This window comes from Trachemys scripta, chromosome 3 (genome assembly GCF_013100865.1).
Source record: "Trachemys scripta elegans isolate TJP31775 chromosome 3, CAS_Tse_1.0, whole genome shotgun sequence".
NCBI lineage: Eukaryota > Metazoa > Chordata > Testudines > Emydidae > Trachemys > Trachemys scripta.
In genome coordinates this window covers 96,119,967-96,134,403 of record NC_048300.1, presented here as the reverse complement: position 1 = coordinate 96,134,403, position 14,437 = coordinate 96,119,967, and the positions used below count along the sequence as shown (strand labels likewise).

The 14,437-nt window shown below is 38.5% G+C and overlaps 1 protein-coding gene across 7 annotated transcripts in view; it reads left to right on the top strand.

Moving 5' to 3' along the window:
- Positions 1–14,437, top strand: part of STXBP5 (syntaxin binding protein 5) — a 174,179-nt gene that overhangs the window by 121,620 nt on the left and 38,122 nt on the right. For 5 of the 7 annotated variants that reach the window (XM_034765459.1, XM_034765464.1, XM_034765463.1 and 2 more), the window contains exons 18-19: positions 687–838; positions 11,048–11,113. In XM_034765459.1, the coding sequence (XP_034621350.1) occupies positions 687–838; positions 11,048–11,113 (218 nt within the window). The remainder of the gene's footprint in view (positions 1–686; positions 839–11,047; positions 11,114–14,437) is intronic. The other 2 variants (XM_034765460.1, XM_034765465.1) reach the window with 1 other exon arrangement.

Genomic DNA, 14,437 nt, shown 5'->3' with positions numbered 1-14,437 from the left:
GGTAATTGTATCTATATATACAACAACATAAATGTATATTAGACTTCCAAAAAAAAAAAAAGATATACAGGGAAATGTAAATTCCAGAGATGAAACTTAACCGTGGGGAAAAAAGCATCTACTGCAAAAAGTGGATTGTATAAAATGAGTTGTAGACATTCTTTCTGATTAATTTTGCTCATTTTGCAAATAAAATGATTGTTCTGCTAAATGCCAGCTCTACAAACCCAACTTAGAATCTGGATATTATTGGAGAGTCCTTTAGACTCAAACATCACCAGTTTCTACAATTACAGCTTAGTTAGCAATTGTGCTGTTGATTAACTGGATTTAATTATGACTTGTTCATTCTCACAGAGCTATGTTGGCTCTGCAGAGTCAAACAGGAGTAAAAACTATTCAAATTGTCTCTTTAGTAAGTGAACTCTACAGCTACAGGAAGCTGATTTATTGAGGAGGAAGTACTATTTTTAGTCACTTTCTAGAGCAGTGAACTGCACTTTATACACGAGTATTTTTTTAATCCTTTTTCAGGCTCATTTAAAAGATCAATTTAAAATAAAAAGTGTGTTTATAATTCTTTGTCAAGTACAGTACTACATACAAGAATAAAAACAATAGCAACTTTTGACTTATTAGCAACTTTATTGGAGCCTTAATCTTTCCTCCTACGCTTCTTCTTCCAGAGTAGTTTTTGGCAATTGTAATGGTATTGCAATGATTGATTACCTGCAGAAGACAGTGCTCTTGAACCTTGGCACCATTGAATTGTATGGCTCTAATGATCCTTATCGTAGGGAACCTCGATCTCCTCGCAAATCTCGGCAACCATCAGGAGGTAAGAATTGCTGGATGTTGCATTTCAACAATGGTACCTTTCTCCATAACTCATAGTTGTGCTGTCAGTCACTACTTCGAATATAAGCACATTAGCAACACACAACCTATATTTTTGTATGAATATTACATGTCTGATCTTTGAGAATAATTAATGGAACATCGGTTTGTATTCGCATTCTCCTGCCTGATGATTCTTCGCAATTCAATATCTTGAATCAGAAGTATCTGAGAGGCTCTATCCTAGATTCCTGCTGATTAAGTATAATACTGCATTTTTGTCCCAGCCTCCCAGATTTCATTTTTCTCTTGTTGTTAAGTTGTATTTGTGATATGAGTCTAAGCTTTGTTGTAGACTGAGCTTTATGGTGGGGAGGTACTTGCTGTTTTTATTTTGGTCAGTAGTGTTTTTAATTTGTGTTAAAAGCACCTTAAGCAACAGATAGGAAAGTGTTGTACACATTCATAGAAGTATAAATTAAATACAAAATAGTTATATGAACTTTAAAAGATCTTAATTAAATAACCAACATCGCTTTATAATTGTCAGAGTTTTGTAAATATGCCTACGCAATATCCTGCAATTTCCATGTCACATCTGCTCCCATAGATCTTCTTACACTTACAGATACCCCTTTTCTCAGCATAGAAGGGTTATCACAACTGGCTACCTTTGTTTCTGCTGCTATTAGTTTAAAGTTTCTCCTCACTAGGAATATTCATAATTATCTGGCCTCTTAGAATATTGTGTGCTGCTTAGAGGGGAAACCTCAGTGTATGAAATATAAATGGATGTTTTAAATTTGCAAATCCAAACTTGTAAAATAGAGCGGGTCAAAAAATTAGATGTGGAGGGGAGGAGTTGAAATCGCCATTCTGTTTTTCTTAAATTGCTGTGACCTTTTATTGTTCAAATTCTTCATTTATAATTTCTGAAATAAAAATAGCTAATATTTTTGAAAAAAAAAATTTGTTCAGCTTAGTTACATGGTGGATTTTTTAAATGAAAAAACGTTATTTTGAAAATGATAAATGATAGTGTGCATGAAAAAAATTGTTACCTCAAAATGGCCACTTTTCAATGAAAAAGAAATTTTTTGAAAAATTTCATCCAGTGATAGTTTTGGTTCAGATTAAGTGGGCCAGGAGAAGATTCAAGCATGTTTTTATTTTATCTCAAGTGTTTCAGGCTGTGACAGGATCCCCAGGGTATAACCTGGAATTGTGGGATTGCTGCGCCCCCTTAATTTGCCGACCTAATGTCTCTCAAAGCTATGCCAGTGATAAGTAGCAAAACCCCTCCAGGTGCTGTGATCACACAGCCATCAGCATGTGAAGCCACACACCCAGCTAAATTGCAAGAATAATCCCTGAACCACTCATGAATTTTACAGAGAGGCACCAGCAAGTCACCCCAGCTCCCAGCCTTGCACCCCAGAAATATACCGTCTTACACTGCTCAAGGTTCCTTTGGACAGTGCAAACTCATTAATAAGTTTGCTTCTTCTTCATAGGAAAGTTGACATGCACCAGCCTTTGTAATCTGAGCTGAGATTCCCCAAGTACTTCAAACAAAAAGACAGTTTCACGTAAAATACAGTATAAAACAGATTATGAACTACAGAGAGACCAATTTTAAGTGATTATAAGTAGCAGGCATAGAGATCAAAGTTGGCTACCTAAGAAATAAAAATAGAATTTACACTAAGTTTCTAACTTCAACAGACTAAGCAAGATTTTAATCAAGCTCTGTCACACCCTACCAGATGTTTACAGTTCCTCAATATGCAGACTGGACTCCCTTAAAGCCTGGGACTAGTCTCCCTAGTTTTCAAGTCTTTGTCTTCTAGACAAATGTACAGGTGTTGAGACTGGGTGGGGGGGTATGGAGAGGGGGAGAGAGAGAGAAGTGATGATGTCACTGTCCCTTTTTTATACTTCCTGCAGCTAGAAAAATCCTTGCTGTGACATGGAGGTCAGGCAATCCCTATTGGTCAGACAGTCCCCATTGCATACCTGCCTTCTCTGAGAAGCCTCTGGGATAGTAAATTCTTCTTGATGAGCCATTAACACCTGTCTGGACTATGATGGTTGCTTCTTTGTTGCAACTGAAAGCTGTGGGTGTTTCTCACAACATATAGGAAAATTTCATCACTTCATATACAATGATAGTATATTCAGTCCGATGGGGTATTAAGGTCAATACTTTTAAAAGTATACCTCACAAGGCATACTTTTGTACAAAACATATCATAATCATATGACAGTGGTGAATATGGGGGCTCCAGGTTGCTATTTTGAGGTACAGTGTCACATACACACTATTATTTTTTTAGATTTGTAGATGCTATAACTGAGAGAGGTATTTCTTGATAGTAAATTATTGGTTTGAGAAACATCAAAATAACTACAAAATGAAGTTCAGTAGTTGAACTTTGAACACAAAACTAAAAAAAGGCACCAATTGCTGCTTATATTACCTGCTGTATTATAAAGCATTTCAAAGATTTTTAGTCTTTGATTTTCCTTAATGGATAAAAGTTCCATTTTAAAAGAACAGAAACTTCCCTCTTCACCTCCATGTGACAGGCAGTCTGATAGGCTTAATATTTTAGGTTCTTAGGGAAAAATGTTAGTAATCTTAAATTCTGCTTTTATATAGTCAGATTACAAGTCACTCTGGGAGACATTAGAAACTACTTGTTTAATGCTATTGGCCTTTGTCACTGTAACATCTTGTCAGCATGATTAACTGTACCCTTCTGTCACATCTGTGTACATGCTTATTAGCTGAAATATCCAGTACAACTCATAAAGTTAATGAAAAGAGAATCTTTGCTTGTGTGAATCTTGACTTGTGTGAATTCAGATATTTAGACTTTTTTTTTTTTCTTCAGATTTTAGTTGCACTTACTAACAGTTTGTCTGCCTGGCAAAAGCATTGTATAACTCTGATTATTCAAGTTATTCAGTAGGTTTTTCTGTCTCAAACATACTATGTTGGTGTCTCGTCTTTCCTTTTTTCATTGCTTCATTAAGGTATGCTGACTGTGGCTTCTTGCATGTGTGGCCTTTCTAACTTATATTCAGAGTCTGTGAAAAAACTTCGTACCTCTCATATAAGTAAGTCATTTAATGGCAATAAAATATTTTTGAACATCTGAATTTGATGTACTGGTAAATAACTTGCTGTTCACTCACCATGGATTTTTTTGTTAGTCCATTTAAATAACTATCTAGTTTTAGAAAGTGGTGGTGTACTGCGTCAGTCCTAGGATATTAGAGACAAAACGTGGACGAGGTGTAATATCTTTTCTCACCAATAGATGTTGGTCCAATAAAGGATATTATCTCACCCACCTTATGTCTCTAGTTTTAGAAACTGATTTTGGCATGATCTGTTCAATCATATATGTGTACCATATCTTTTACTTGTGGCGCCACCAAAATATGTTTGGTTGAGGGCATGGGAGGATTCTCCAGATACAGGAACTGTGAAAGAGGGTCAAAAGACTGCCTCCTGAGGACACCTAATGAGCCCAAGCATACGTGGCTGGAGCTCACAGTACATCTAGTCAGGGCCGTAGCACATAGCACTGCAGAGATTCAAGGCAGCGCTATAGCACATAGCCCAGGAGGCTGCCATGACTTAGACAGACCCACAGAACTGAATAAAATGTTAGACCTGCTCCAGCCCCTAGAATACTCCATAATCAAGAGGGTGCAAAGCAAGCAAAAAACCCTTCCCCAGGGCAGCTTATTCTGTGCTGCACTTCAAAAAGGCATAACACAGAATCTCATTCTTGTTTTTTATTTTATTTTTTAAACGAGGGAGAGGAGAATAACTGACCACATAGAAGACTTTGTTGTCTTATGAGAAGAAAGAGGTGTACTTAAATTTAACTTTTTAAAACTTGTTTGCTTGCTAAATTAATCTTTAGCTTCCAGCTGTTGGCATGTATTTTTTTGCCGGGAGAGAGGAAACTGTTCCAGCAACCATGCAATTACCTAATCCTTTGTATCCTCTACCATCATCTCTGATAAATAAATCCACATGCCTTAGTACGGATAATTAATTGAAGCCAAATGTTTAATCTCTACTAATGCAGATTTTATACAAGAATATTTTAAAGAATGGAAAGGGTTTCCTCCAAACACACCATTAACATATTTTTGTTGTTTTTTTTATGGCTTGTGGTCATCTCGAAGACAGAAACACAATGCATACCAGTATAGAGATTAAAACAACGAGGAATCCTTGTGGCACCCTAGAGACTAACACATTTATTTGGGCATAAGCTTTTGTGGGCTATAACCCACTTCATCAGATTCATCAGTACAGAGATTGTTATATTTAACTTAGTGTCTTATTACTTGCAAAAAATTACACAGCAATAGTGTTTCATAATTGGTTTAAATAGAACTATCAAAGAAGTAAAATATTTTATAAGGTAGAGCTGCGTGAATTTATCAGAATCTTTTTTATTTGCAGTATCCCTGACTCAGGTATAACCTGGTTTAGTGTTTTTGCAAAATGCAAACTATTAACATGGTCTTGTTTGAGCTTTGAAAGGGAGAATATCTTCTCCAATTTTATTTATTTATTTGGAAAGTGTTTTTTGATGTGGAAATTTGATGTTTTTAAATGATCTAAAAATTTAGTACTTGCAATGCATTTTTATGCATAGCACATCTTCAGCAGCAATAGCGTGCTGATAACCTCTTAACAGACTTATATTCTTTTTGGTAGTCATTCTCTTACCCATCTCCTTTAGATAACCATTAATGTAAATTCACTGATGCTATTGCTGCGTGAAGAGAAACTGAAAATACCTTGCTATTCTCTGCAATGGGTGCACCAATTTCAAAACTTATTTTAAAATCATGGCATCACATCATAGATGTGTGTACTTTGAGTATGTAGCCAAGAGGATTTTTGTCCTTTTATCTCCTTTAAGCAAACTAGGTTCAGTCAGCATGGTGCACTTGTGACAGCAAAACATACTGCTATTGTACGTCAATCTATTTCTTCCAGGATTGGTAGGGATGAGAACTGCTGATAGAGGGGAGAAATCCCTTGCATTTTCATCAACTTCTTCCATTATGTTCCGACCAAATGAAGGAACAAAACTAGCTATGAAAGGCAGGAGCTATAGCTGCCCTATCTCCCTAGCAGCCTTATGTCTGTGGTGTTTCTTTATATGTATGCGTTTTTTGTAGAAAGAACATTGATGTACTATGTAAAATGTATCAGTTAATGAATTAACAAGATGAACGTTTTTTTGGAATATTTTAAAAAGTTGGTGAAAAGTCAAAAGACCTTATGTCATATGGCCTAGCATATGTCAGCCTGCATTTATGTGACACTGCTTGCCAGATTTCATCCACATCCATTATAAGCCTGACTAAAATCCATCCATTCTCCTACAAAACATCAGGTGAGCATGAGTTGTGGTCCCACCATACTACTCAGCATTACTGTCAGTGGTCCTATCAGCACTGACCTGGTGGTTAATCCCAAAAACATTTGGAGGGGGCTTTTCTACCCTGCCTCCCACAAGTGCACTGACTATGGATGTGTCTGGAACAGGTTGGGGTGCCCATCTGAATCCCCTCCAGATACATGAAATAGAGTCTGAAAAAGATGTGTCCCTTCACAAAACGTGCCAGAGCTGCAAGTGATCAGGTTAGCTTGCATAGCATTGCTGCCTGTGGTACAGAATTCCACGCTTCAACCCTTAACAAACAGCACATTTGCAACATATTACAGTGGAGTCCACTTAATAGCTACCTGGATATTGACAACATCCAGTTAATAACAATATTTTGCCAGGAACCAATACTGGACCATTGACTTTAATGTAAATGGTATGTAGGTATTGGCAACAGCATGCCATTTATTGACAACATTTTTTGAGAAAAAAATGCCCCAGCTCTACAGGCAGGTTTGCAAGATGGCAGCCAGGGAAGGAAATGCAGGGACGTGCCTTTCCCAGTTGCAGTCCCATAAACCTGCATGTGACCCATGCTCAGCCCCTCCCAGTGCTTCCTTTTGGGGCTGAATCCCTACAAACCTGGCTTTTCATTCAGTTCCATAAAGCCCCACCTTACCAGTAGTCTCTGTATACCATCCACTTGTTCAGTTTTCTCACAGCCCACAGTAACCAGATTCCTGAAAGGGCTACTGCATACTTACTCATGTGTTCAAGAACCCACCTACTTGAAATCTTAATATTGTCCTTGCAAACCTCATGGAGCCCCCTTTTCAAGCCATTTTCAGAATGCTTCTTACATGACCTCACTCTCAAGATGATACTCTTAGTCGTTATCACGTCGGCTGCAGGCTCAGTGAACTCCAGGCTCTTATCATTGATATCCCTTTACCCAACATTGTACAGACATAAGGTGGTATTGAGACTTCATCCTAAATTTATCCCTTAAGCAGTTTTGGAATTTCGTTTGAACCAGTCCATCAGTTTACCTGTTTTCTCCCCTAAACTTCATTCTGCTTCTGGAGGGGAAAAAACTACACAATTTGGACATTTAAAGGGTCTTGTTATATTACAGAGTTCTTCAGCCTGGCTTCTCATCTCTTTGTTGCCATCTTTGATGCTTTGAAGGGTCAAGCTTTCCTCTGCCAGAGAATATCAAAATGGATCACACAGTGCATATCATTCTGCTACGAAATGGCTGATAAACCTTTCCCTCCAAATATCAAAGATCACTCTGTTAGTAGACAAGCTGCAAGCTACCTAGAGTAATCCTGTGACTTTTGTTAAGACCTATACTCTTGACCTAGCTACAAGATCAGATGCCAAGTTTGAAAAGGCAGTGTTAACATCACTGTAGTGGGGTAGAAGTGCATAGTGCTTCTATGGGCTTCTATAGTGCCCATCTATAAAAAGGAAAATAAGAACAACCTGGGGAATTACAGACCAGTCAGCTTAACTTCTGTTCCCGGAAAGATAACAGAGCAAATAATTAAGCAATCAATTTGCAAACACCTAGAAGATAATAAAGAGATAAATAACAGTCAGCATGGATTTGACAGGGTAACAAGCCTTGTGGAGGGGGGGGGGGGAGAAGTGGTAGATGTGGTATATCTTGACTTTAGTAAGGCTTTTGATACTGTCTCGCATGATCTTCTCAGAAACAAACTTGGAAAATACAACCTAGATGGAGTTACTATAAGGTGGGTGCATAACTGGTTGGAAAATCGTTCTCAGAGAGTAATCATCAGTGGTTCACAGTCAAGCTGGAAGGGCATAACGAGTGAGGACCCACAGGGATCGGTTCTGTTCAATATCTTCATCAATGATTTAGATCAGGGGTCGGCAACCTTTCAGAAGTGGTGTGCCAAGTCTTCATTTATTCACTCTAATTTAAGGTTTTGTGTGCCAGTAATACATTTTAACGTTTTTAGAAGGTCTCTTTCTGTAAGTCTATAATATATAACTAAACTGTTGTTGTATGTAAAGTAAATAAGGTTTTTTTAAAGTTTAAGAAGCTTCATTTAAAATTAAATTAAAATGCAGTGCCCACCAGACCGGTGGCCGGGACCCAGGCAGTGTGAGTGCCACTGAAAATCAGCTCGCATGCCGTCTTTGGCACATGTGCCATAGGTTGCCTATCCCTGATTTAGATAATGGCATAGAGAGTACACTTATAAAGTTTGTGGATGATACCAAGCTGGGAGGGGTTGCAAGGGCTTTGGAGGATAGGATTAAAATTCAGAATGATATGGACAAACTGGATAAATGGTCTGACGTAAATAGGATGAAATTCAATAAGGATAAATGTAAAGTACTCCACTTACGAAGGAACAATCAGTTGCACACATACAAAATGGGAAATGACTGCCTAGGAAGGAGTATTGCGGAAAGGGATCTGGGTGTCGTAGTGGATCACAAGCTAAATATGAGTCAACAGTGTAACGCTGTTGCAAAAAAAAGCAAACATCATTCTGGGATATATTAGCAGGAGTGTTGTAAGAAAGTCCACTCTACTCCGTGCTCATTAGGCCTCAACTGGAGTATTGTATCCAGTTCTGGGCGCCACATTTCAGGAAAGATGTCGACAAATTGGCGAAAGTCCAAAGAGCAACAAAAATAATTAAAGGTGTAGAAAACATGACCTATGAGGGAAGATTTAAAAAATTGGGTTTGTTTAGTCTGGAGAAGAGAAGGCTGAGAGGGGACATAACAGTTTTCAAGTACATAAAAGGTTACGAGGAGGAGGAGGAGGGAGAAAAATTGTTGTTCTTAACCTCTGAGAATAGAACAAGAAGCAACAGTCTTAAATTGCGGCAAGGGCACTTTAGATTGGACATTAACCACTCTGACTGTTAGGAAGTTTTCCCTAAGCACTGGAATAAATTGCCTAGGGAGGTGATGGAATCTCTATCATTGGGGATTTTTAAGAGCAGGATGGACAAACACCTGTTGAGGATGGTCTAGATAATACTTAGTCCTGCCTTGAGTGTAGGGGACTGGACTAGATAACCTCTCAAGGTTCCTTCCGGTTCTGTGATTTCTATGAGAACATGGATAGCACAGGTGTGGCCCAACGGAAAAGGCAGTTCAAGAGATTACGATTGCACACCTTGAGTGGGATCCACATTGATGACATCATCTTGAAGAACCATAGTTACAGTAAGGCTAAGTAACTCTTCTTTCCCTCACAGGATAAGTCTTTGGTTTTGGCATTCAGAAAATATTCATTTGTTAGCCCAGACTCCAGAAGATAACAACTAGTACCCCAGAGTTTTGAAATAGAAAAACTGCTTCTTGCACCTACTTTTGCCCTCTATCAACAATGCAAACACACTGAAGTCAGTAGAGTTGCACAGGTGCAAGTGGGTACAATTTGATTCCGTCTGTTCTGACTTGGCATGTGTAACCCACCCAATCTCCTCAACAGTCTCAACACATTTGTGGTTTTTTTTCCTCAGAAGGTTCAGATACTAAGAACTAAGATTGCACTGTGCTGAAAATCTTGTTCTGCACAGGCAGATACTTTTCCCCCAACAAATGATTCAATTGTGTTTAATTTGTGCAATTAGTACTCATTGTATTTAGATTAGCATGGTACATCATAACAGATCTAAAGAGTAAATTATTTTTAAGTAAGTCTGAGAACAAGTTAATATTCTTAAAACATTAATGAAAGCTTTTAATTCAAAAAAAATTAAAAGGTCTAACTGGTAACTTTAAATTTCAACACATCCTTTGTCAAGTCATAAAGAAAATGGGGGATCAAAAACTCCATTTGTATCTACAGTTCACAATATGCAATATCTGTGATCCCTATGGTTTGACTTCCTTCTTTGCATCTAATTCTGCATTCTTTAAGTGTGCAAAGTTATCATTTCTTTCAGTGAAAGAATCTTGTAACTACAGTCTTGTGATTTGTCTGATGATGGTGTCATATTGAGTGTTATATGAAAGTCCTCAACAGGGGAAAAATCATTTCACTCCCCAAAAATAAACCATAACCACCTTATATCATCAGTCCATTTCTTAAATGAAATCAGTGAGTTCTGTTGAAAAACTGATGGTACAGGATCACCTAAGTGTGGCTGCAGAAATATAGTATAACTTTACCCAAAAAAGGGAAAGTAGAAATTATTTAAAAATACACAACAGTGGTCACATGTTAATCTTAAAGTATTTTATAGAATTCCTTAATATTGAAATCCTCCTTTTCATCTGATTTTATCACAAACATAAATTAGTTTTCTTATTTCACTTAAATAAAATTTTAGGTCATACTTTACTCTTTTGTTTTGGACAGCATACATGTTTAATGCACATACCTACCTCTAAAAAAATAAACAATTTTCTCTGATTATATAAGGCTATACTTTTTTTCTTAAATGTTTGCCAAATATTACTTTTCTGATTAAATATTGATGAATTGATAAAAAAAATCAAGTGAAAAGTTTCAATATTTCTGAGGTAATACTGAAATTCTTTTGTCAAACAGACTATTTTAGTGCTGTAGTTGAGGTCAGCCTCTTAAGTGAGAGACTTGTGTAAAGTAAAAAAAAAAAAAAAAAATCTTCTCTCCCGCCCCCCCCCCCCCAAGAGAAGGGGGAGAGAAACTTGCTTAGTGTAATATAGAGGCTAAAAATTCACTGAAGTTCTAGTTCAGGAAAGATTGTAAACAGCAATTTTATTTTTTATTTTAAATTGTTCTTTGTATTTTTCAGCAGGTCTTTGTGATATTAATGAAGGGACCACAGTGCCAGAGGATCGCTGCAAGTCACCCACTTCAGGTAACTATAAAACTACAGTTTTTTTCAAATACTTTAACATTATAATCGCACAGAATGTGACATGCATTGTTCTAAATCGTGCCAGAAATGTTTGCTAAGTAATTTATATAGAAACTGTCTATGGTAGCATTTTTCTTTCCATCACATTGTATTCATTTTGCCATTTAAGATTTCACTAACCATTGCAGAATTCTGGTTTAAATCAAGGACAACTTATATGACTCGGAAATATAAACCTAGTGTCTAGTAAGGATGAGTCAAGTGGCATGTGTAAGTTTCAAATATTTATGCTTCAGGGAGACAGCACACAGGCAAAGATATTCTTAGATTGGAAATGCATGCTATCTATGAGGCTGTGAGGAAAGTGACGTTCTCATGCTACAGTATATTTTGTGAGTGCTTTTCCTATTAATGTTGTCAAACCACTGTGTGTGTGTGTGTGTGTGTGTGTGTGTGTGTATACACACCCACACCCACACCCACACACACTGCACAGCCAGGGAGGAAAAGGGATCTTGGCTAGAGATTGCGGCCTGTCGGGGGCGGGGATGTGGACAGGGGTCAGGAGGGCAGTCAGGGGACAGGGAGCAACGGGGGCTAGATAAGGGGGTGGGATCCTGGGGGGCAGTTAGGGGTGGGGGTCCTGGGAGGGGGTGGTCAGGGGACAAGGAGCAGAGGACGGTTGGATAGGGGGTGGGAGTGCCGGGGGGGGCTGTCAGGGCAGTCGGGACAGGGAGCAGGGGGATTGGGGGTGTGGATAGTGGTCGGGGCAGTCAGGGGACAGGGAGCAGAGGACGGTTGGATAGGGGGTGGGAGTCCCGGGGGGGCTGTCAGGGCAGTCGGGACAGGGAGCAGGGGGCGGGGGTGTGGATAGTGGTCGGGGCAGTCAGGGGACAGGGAGCAGGGGGGTTGGATAGGGGGCAGGGGTCCTGGGAGGGAGCAGTCAGGGGACAGGGAGCAGGGGGGTTGGATAGGGGGCAGGCGTCCTGGGAGGGGGCAGTCAGGGAACAAGGAGCGGGGGGGTTGGATGGGTTGGGGGTTCTGAGGGGGGCAGTCGGGGCAGGACATGGGAGTGGGCGGATAGGGGGCAGGGGCCAGGCTGTTTGGAGAGGCTCAGCCTTCCCTACCCTACCCGACCCTCCATACTGTTGCGCAACCCCGATATAGCCCTCGGGCCAAAAAGTTTGCCCACTCCGCTCTAATAGCTCAAAAGTTTAAGTTATTAGGGCCCTGCTCTTCCAAATACTTAAGAATGCACTGATAATGAATATATATAGTATTAACGTGAATTTTCAAAAGTGTCTGGAAATACCTGGCACTGTTTCACTTTCCCATCACTTTGATCAGACTCTCAATGGGATCTATCATTTTACTCATTCTCCCTCAGAAACTCTAGTCTGATGAGGTAGATTAGGATTTAAAATTGCAGATTTATTTTATCCGGATATTTTAAAAGGGCCTAAAAGGACCGGGTGGGAACATGTATATTAAAATGAATTCATCTCATGAATAAACTAATGCCATTATGTATGATCCTCCCACTACAGCCTATAAAGAATACTAAATACCAAAGTCTTTGATCCTACCCTCTATAGACTAAAGCCCTTATTGAAAGCTTGGGTAAAAAGGATATGCCTTTTAGAGATCCAGAATGTCAACAAATTCATATTCTGCTCTGGTCTACACTACAAACTTACGTTGGTATAGCTAAGTTGCTCCAGGGTGTAGAAAATCATGCCCTTGAGCGACACAGTTATACCCAGTGTAGACGACACTACATCAATGAGAGAGCTTCTCCCGTCAACATAGCTACCATCTCTTGGGGAAGTGGAGTACCTATGCCAATGGGAGAAATTCTCCTGTCAACATAAGTAACATCTTCACTAAGCACTACAGGAGCTCTGCTGCAGTGCAGTAAGTGTAGATGGCTCCCCATTGGACCAATGGAATATGCAAGTTCAAAAGTTGAATGCCATTAACTGAAAACACCTCTTCATTGTTCCCTCAAACTTAGATAAGAGGCATGTCATCTTTATCACCCACATGAATGTATGACAAAACAAAATATCCCCCTTTTTTTTAAGCTTTATCAGGAAAACTTTTTATAAAGTATTAAACTTAATTTCTGAATTGACAGTTTGAGTTGGCAATTTTGTTTTGAGACATATTCAAACTGTATTCAGAGTTTCAATGTACATCATCAGACTGTCATTCTGTTAAGATTTTCCTTTTCAGAAGGGCAAATTGAGAATGGAATTGGAATTTGGCCAAGACATCATGATTAGTAGATTAATTCTGCTTTACATTTAAAAACAAACTTCTACTAAAGAAGTGCGTTGCTATGATATAAATACTTACCTAAATATAGAATTTGTTGAAGTGTTAAACCTAATTTTGGGCTACCCTATCCTGTGGTGTAGAGAAGTATTTCCCTCATTTGGATTCAAAGATGTGCTTCCTATTTGTGTTACAAAAGAAGAAAACACCACAAAGCCCAGTAAATGTGAAAAATCTATGATCCACCTACTGTATCCTGCTGTTGTTGCAGTGAAGCACTTCCTCCCACATTTTAGGTGATACTGGTGATAGTTCTAACTGAACTATTTGAATTTGACAGGTAGAGTAAGTAAAATGAGCTAACCTGGACACTTACATTTAAGGCAAGTTTTGAATTAAAAAAAAATTCAATTAATAGAACTAAGGAGATAATTCATATAAAAGGATTAATATAAATGAACTTTAAAATATTGACTGATATATAATTATTTGGTATGTATGGGTTGTTTTGTTTTTTGTTTTTTCAGAAGATAGCAATTTTAGAATTAAATGGGTGTGGTTCACAAGAATAGACTGACAACCAGAAGAGGGGAAAGAGGAGACATTTCATGGATGAGGATAGGGCAAGCAAAGAGAAACAAGCATGGGGAACATATGGGGAGGAAAGAAAATGTAGAGAAATAAGAAAGGAGACACCCAAAAATATTTGTCCTGCAAGGATTAGCATCTTTTGTGAAAGTCAGGTATCATGGTCCCCAGAAAAATCTTTATTTAGACATCGCAGTGGAAGGAATATAGAAAAGCTTAAACTAACTTTCCTTAGGAAGGAAAACTTGAAAAACAAAAGAAAGGAAGACTGGGAAGGTGATAAAGAAGAAAAGAAATAGGGTAGGTTTTTTGATCAGTGTTTCCAGATTATCACCAGCCTTCAAAGACTTTTGAGGGGGAAAAAAAACACTGGATTCAACACTGTACTTAAATTTGAAATTCAAAAATTTCAGTAAATTAATTTAATATAATTTCTTCCCTCTCCCACCCCCCCCATCA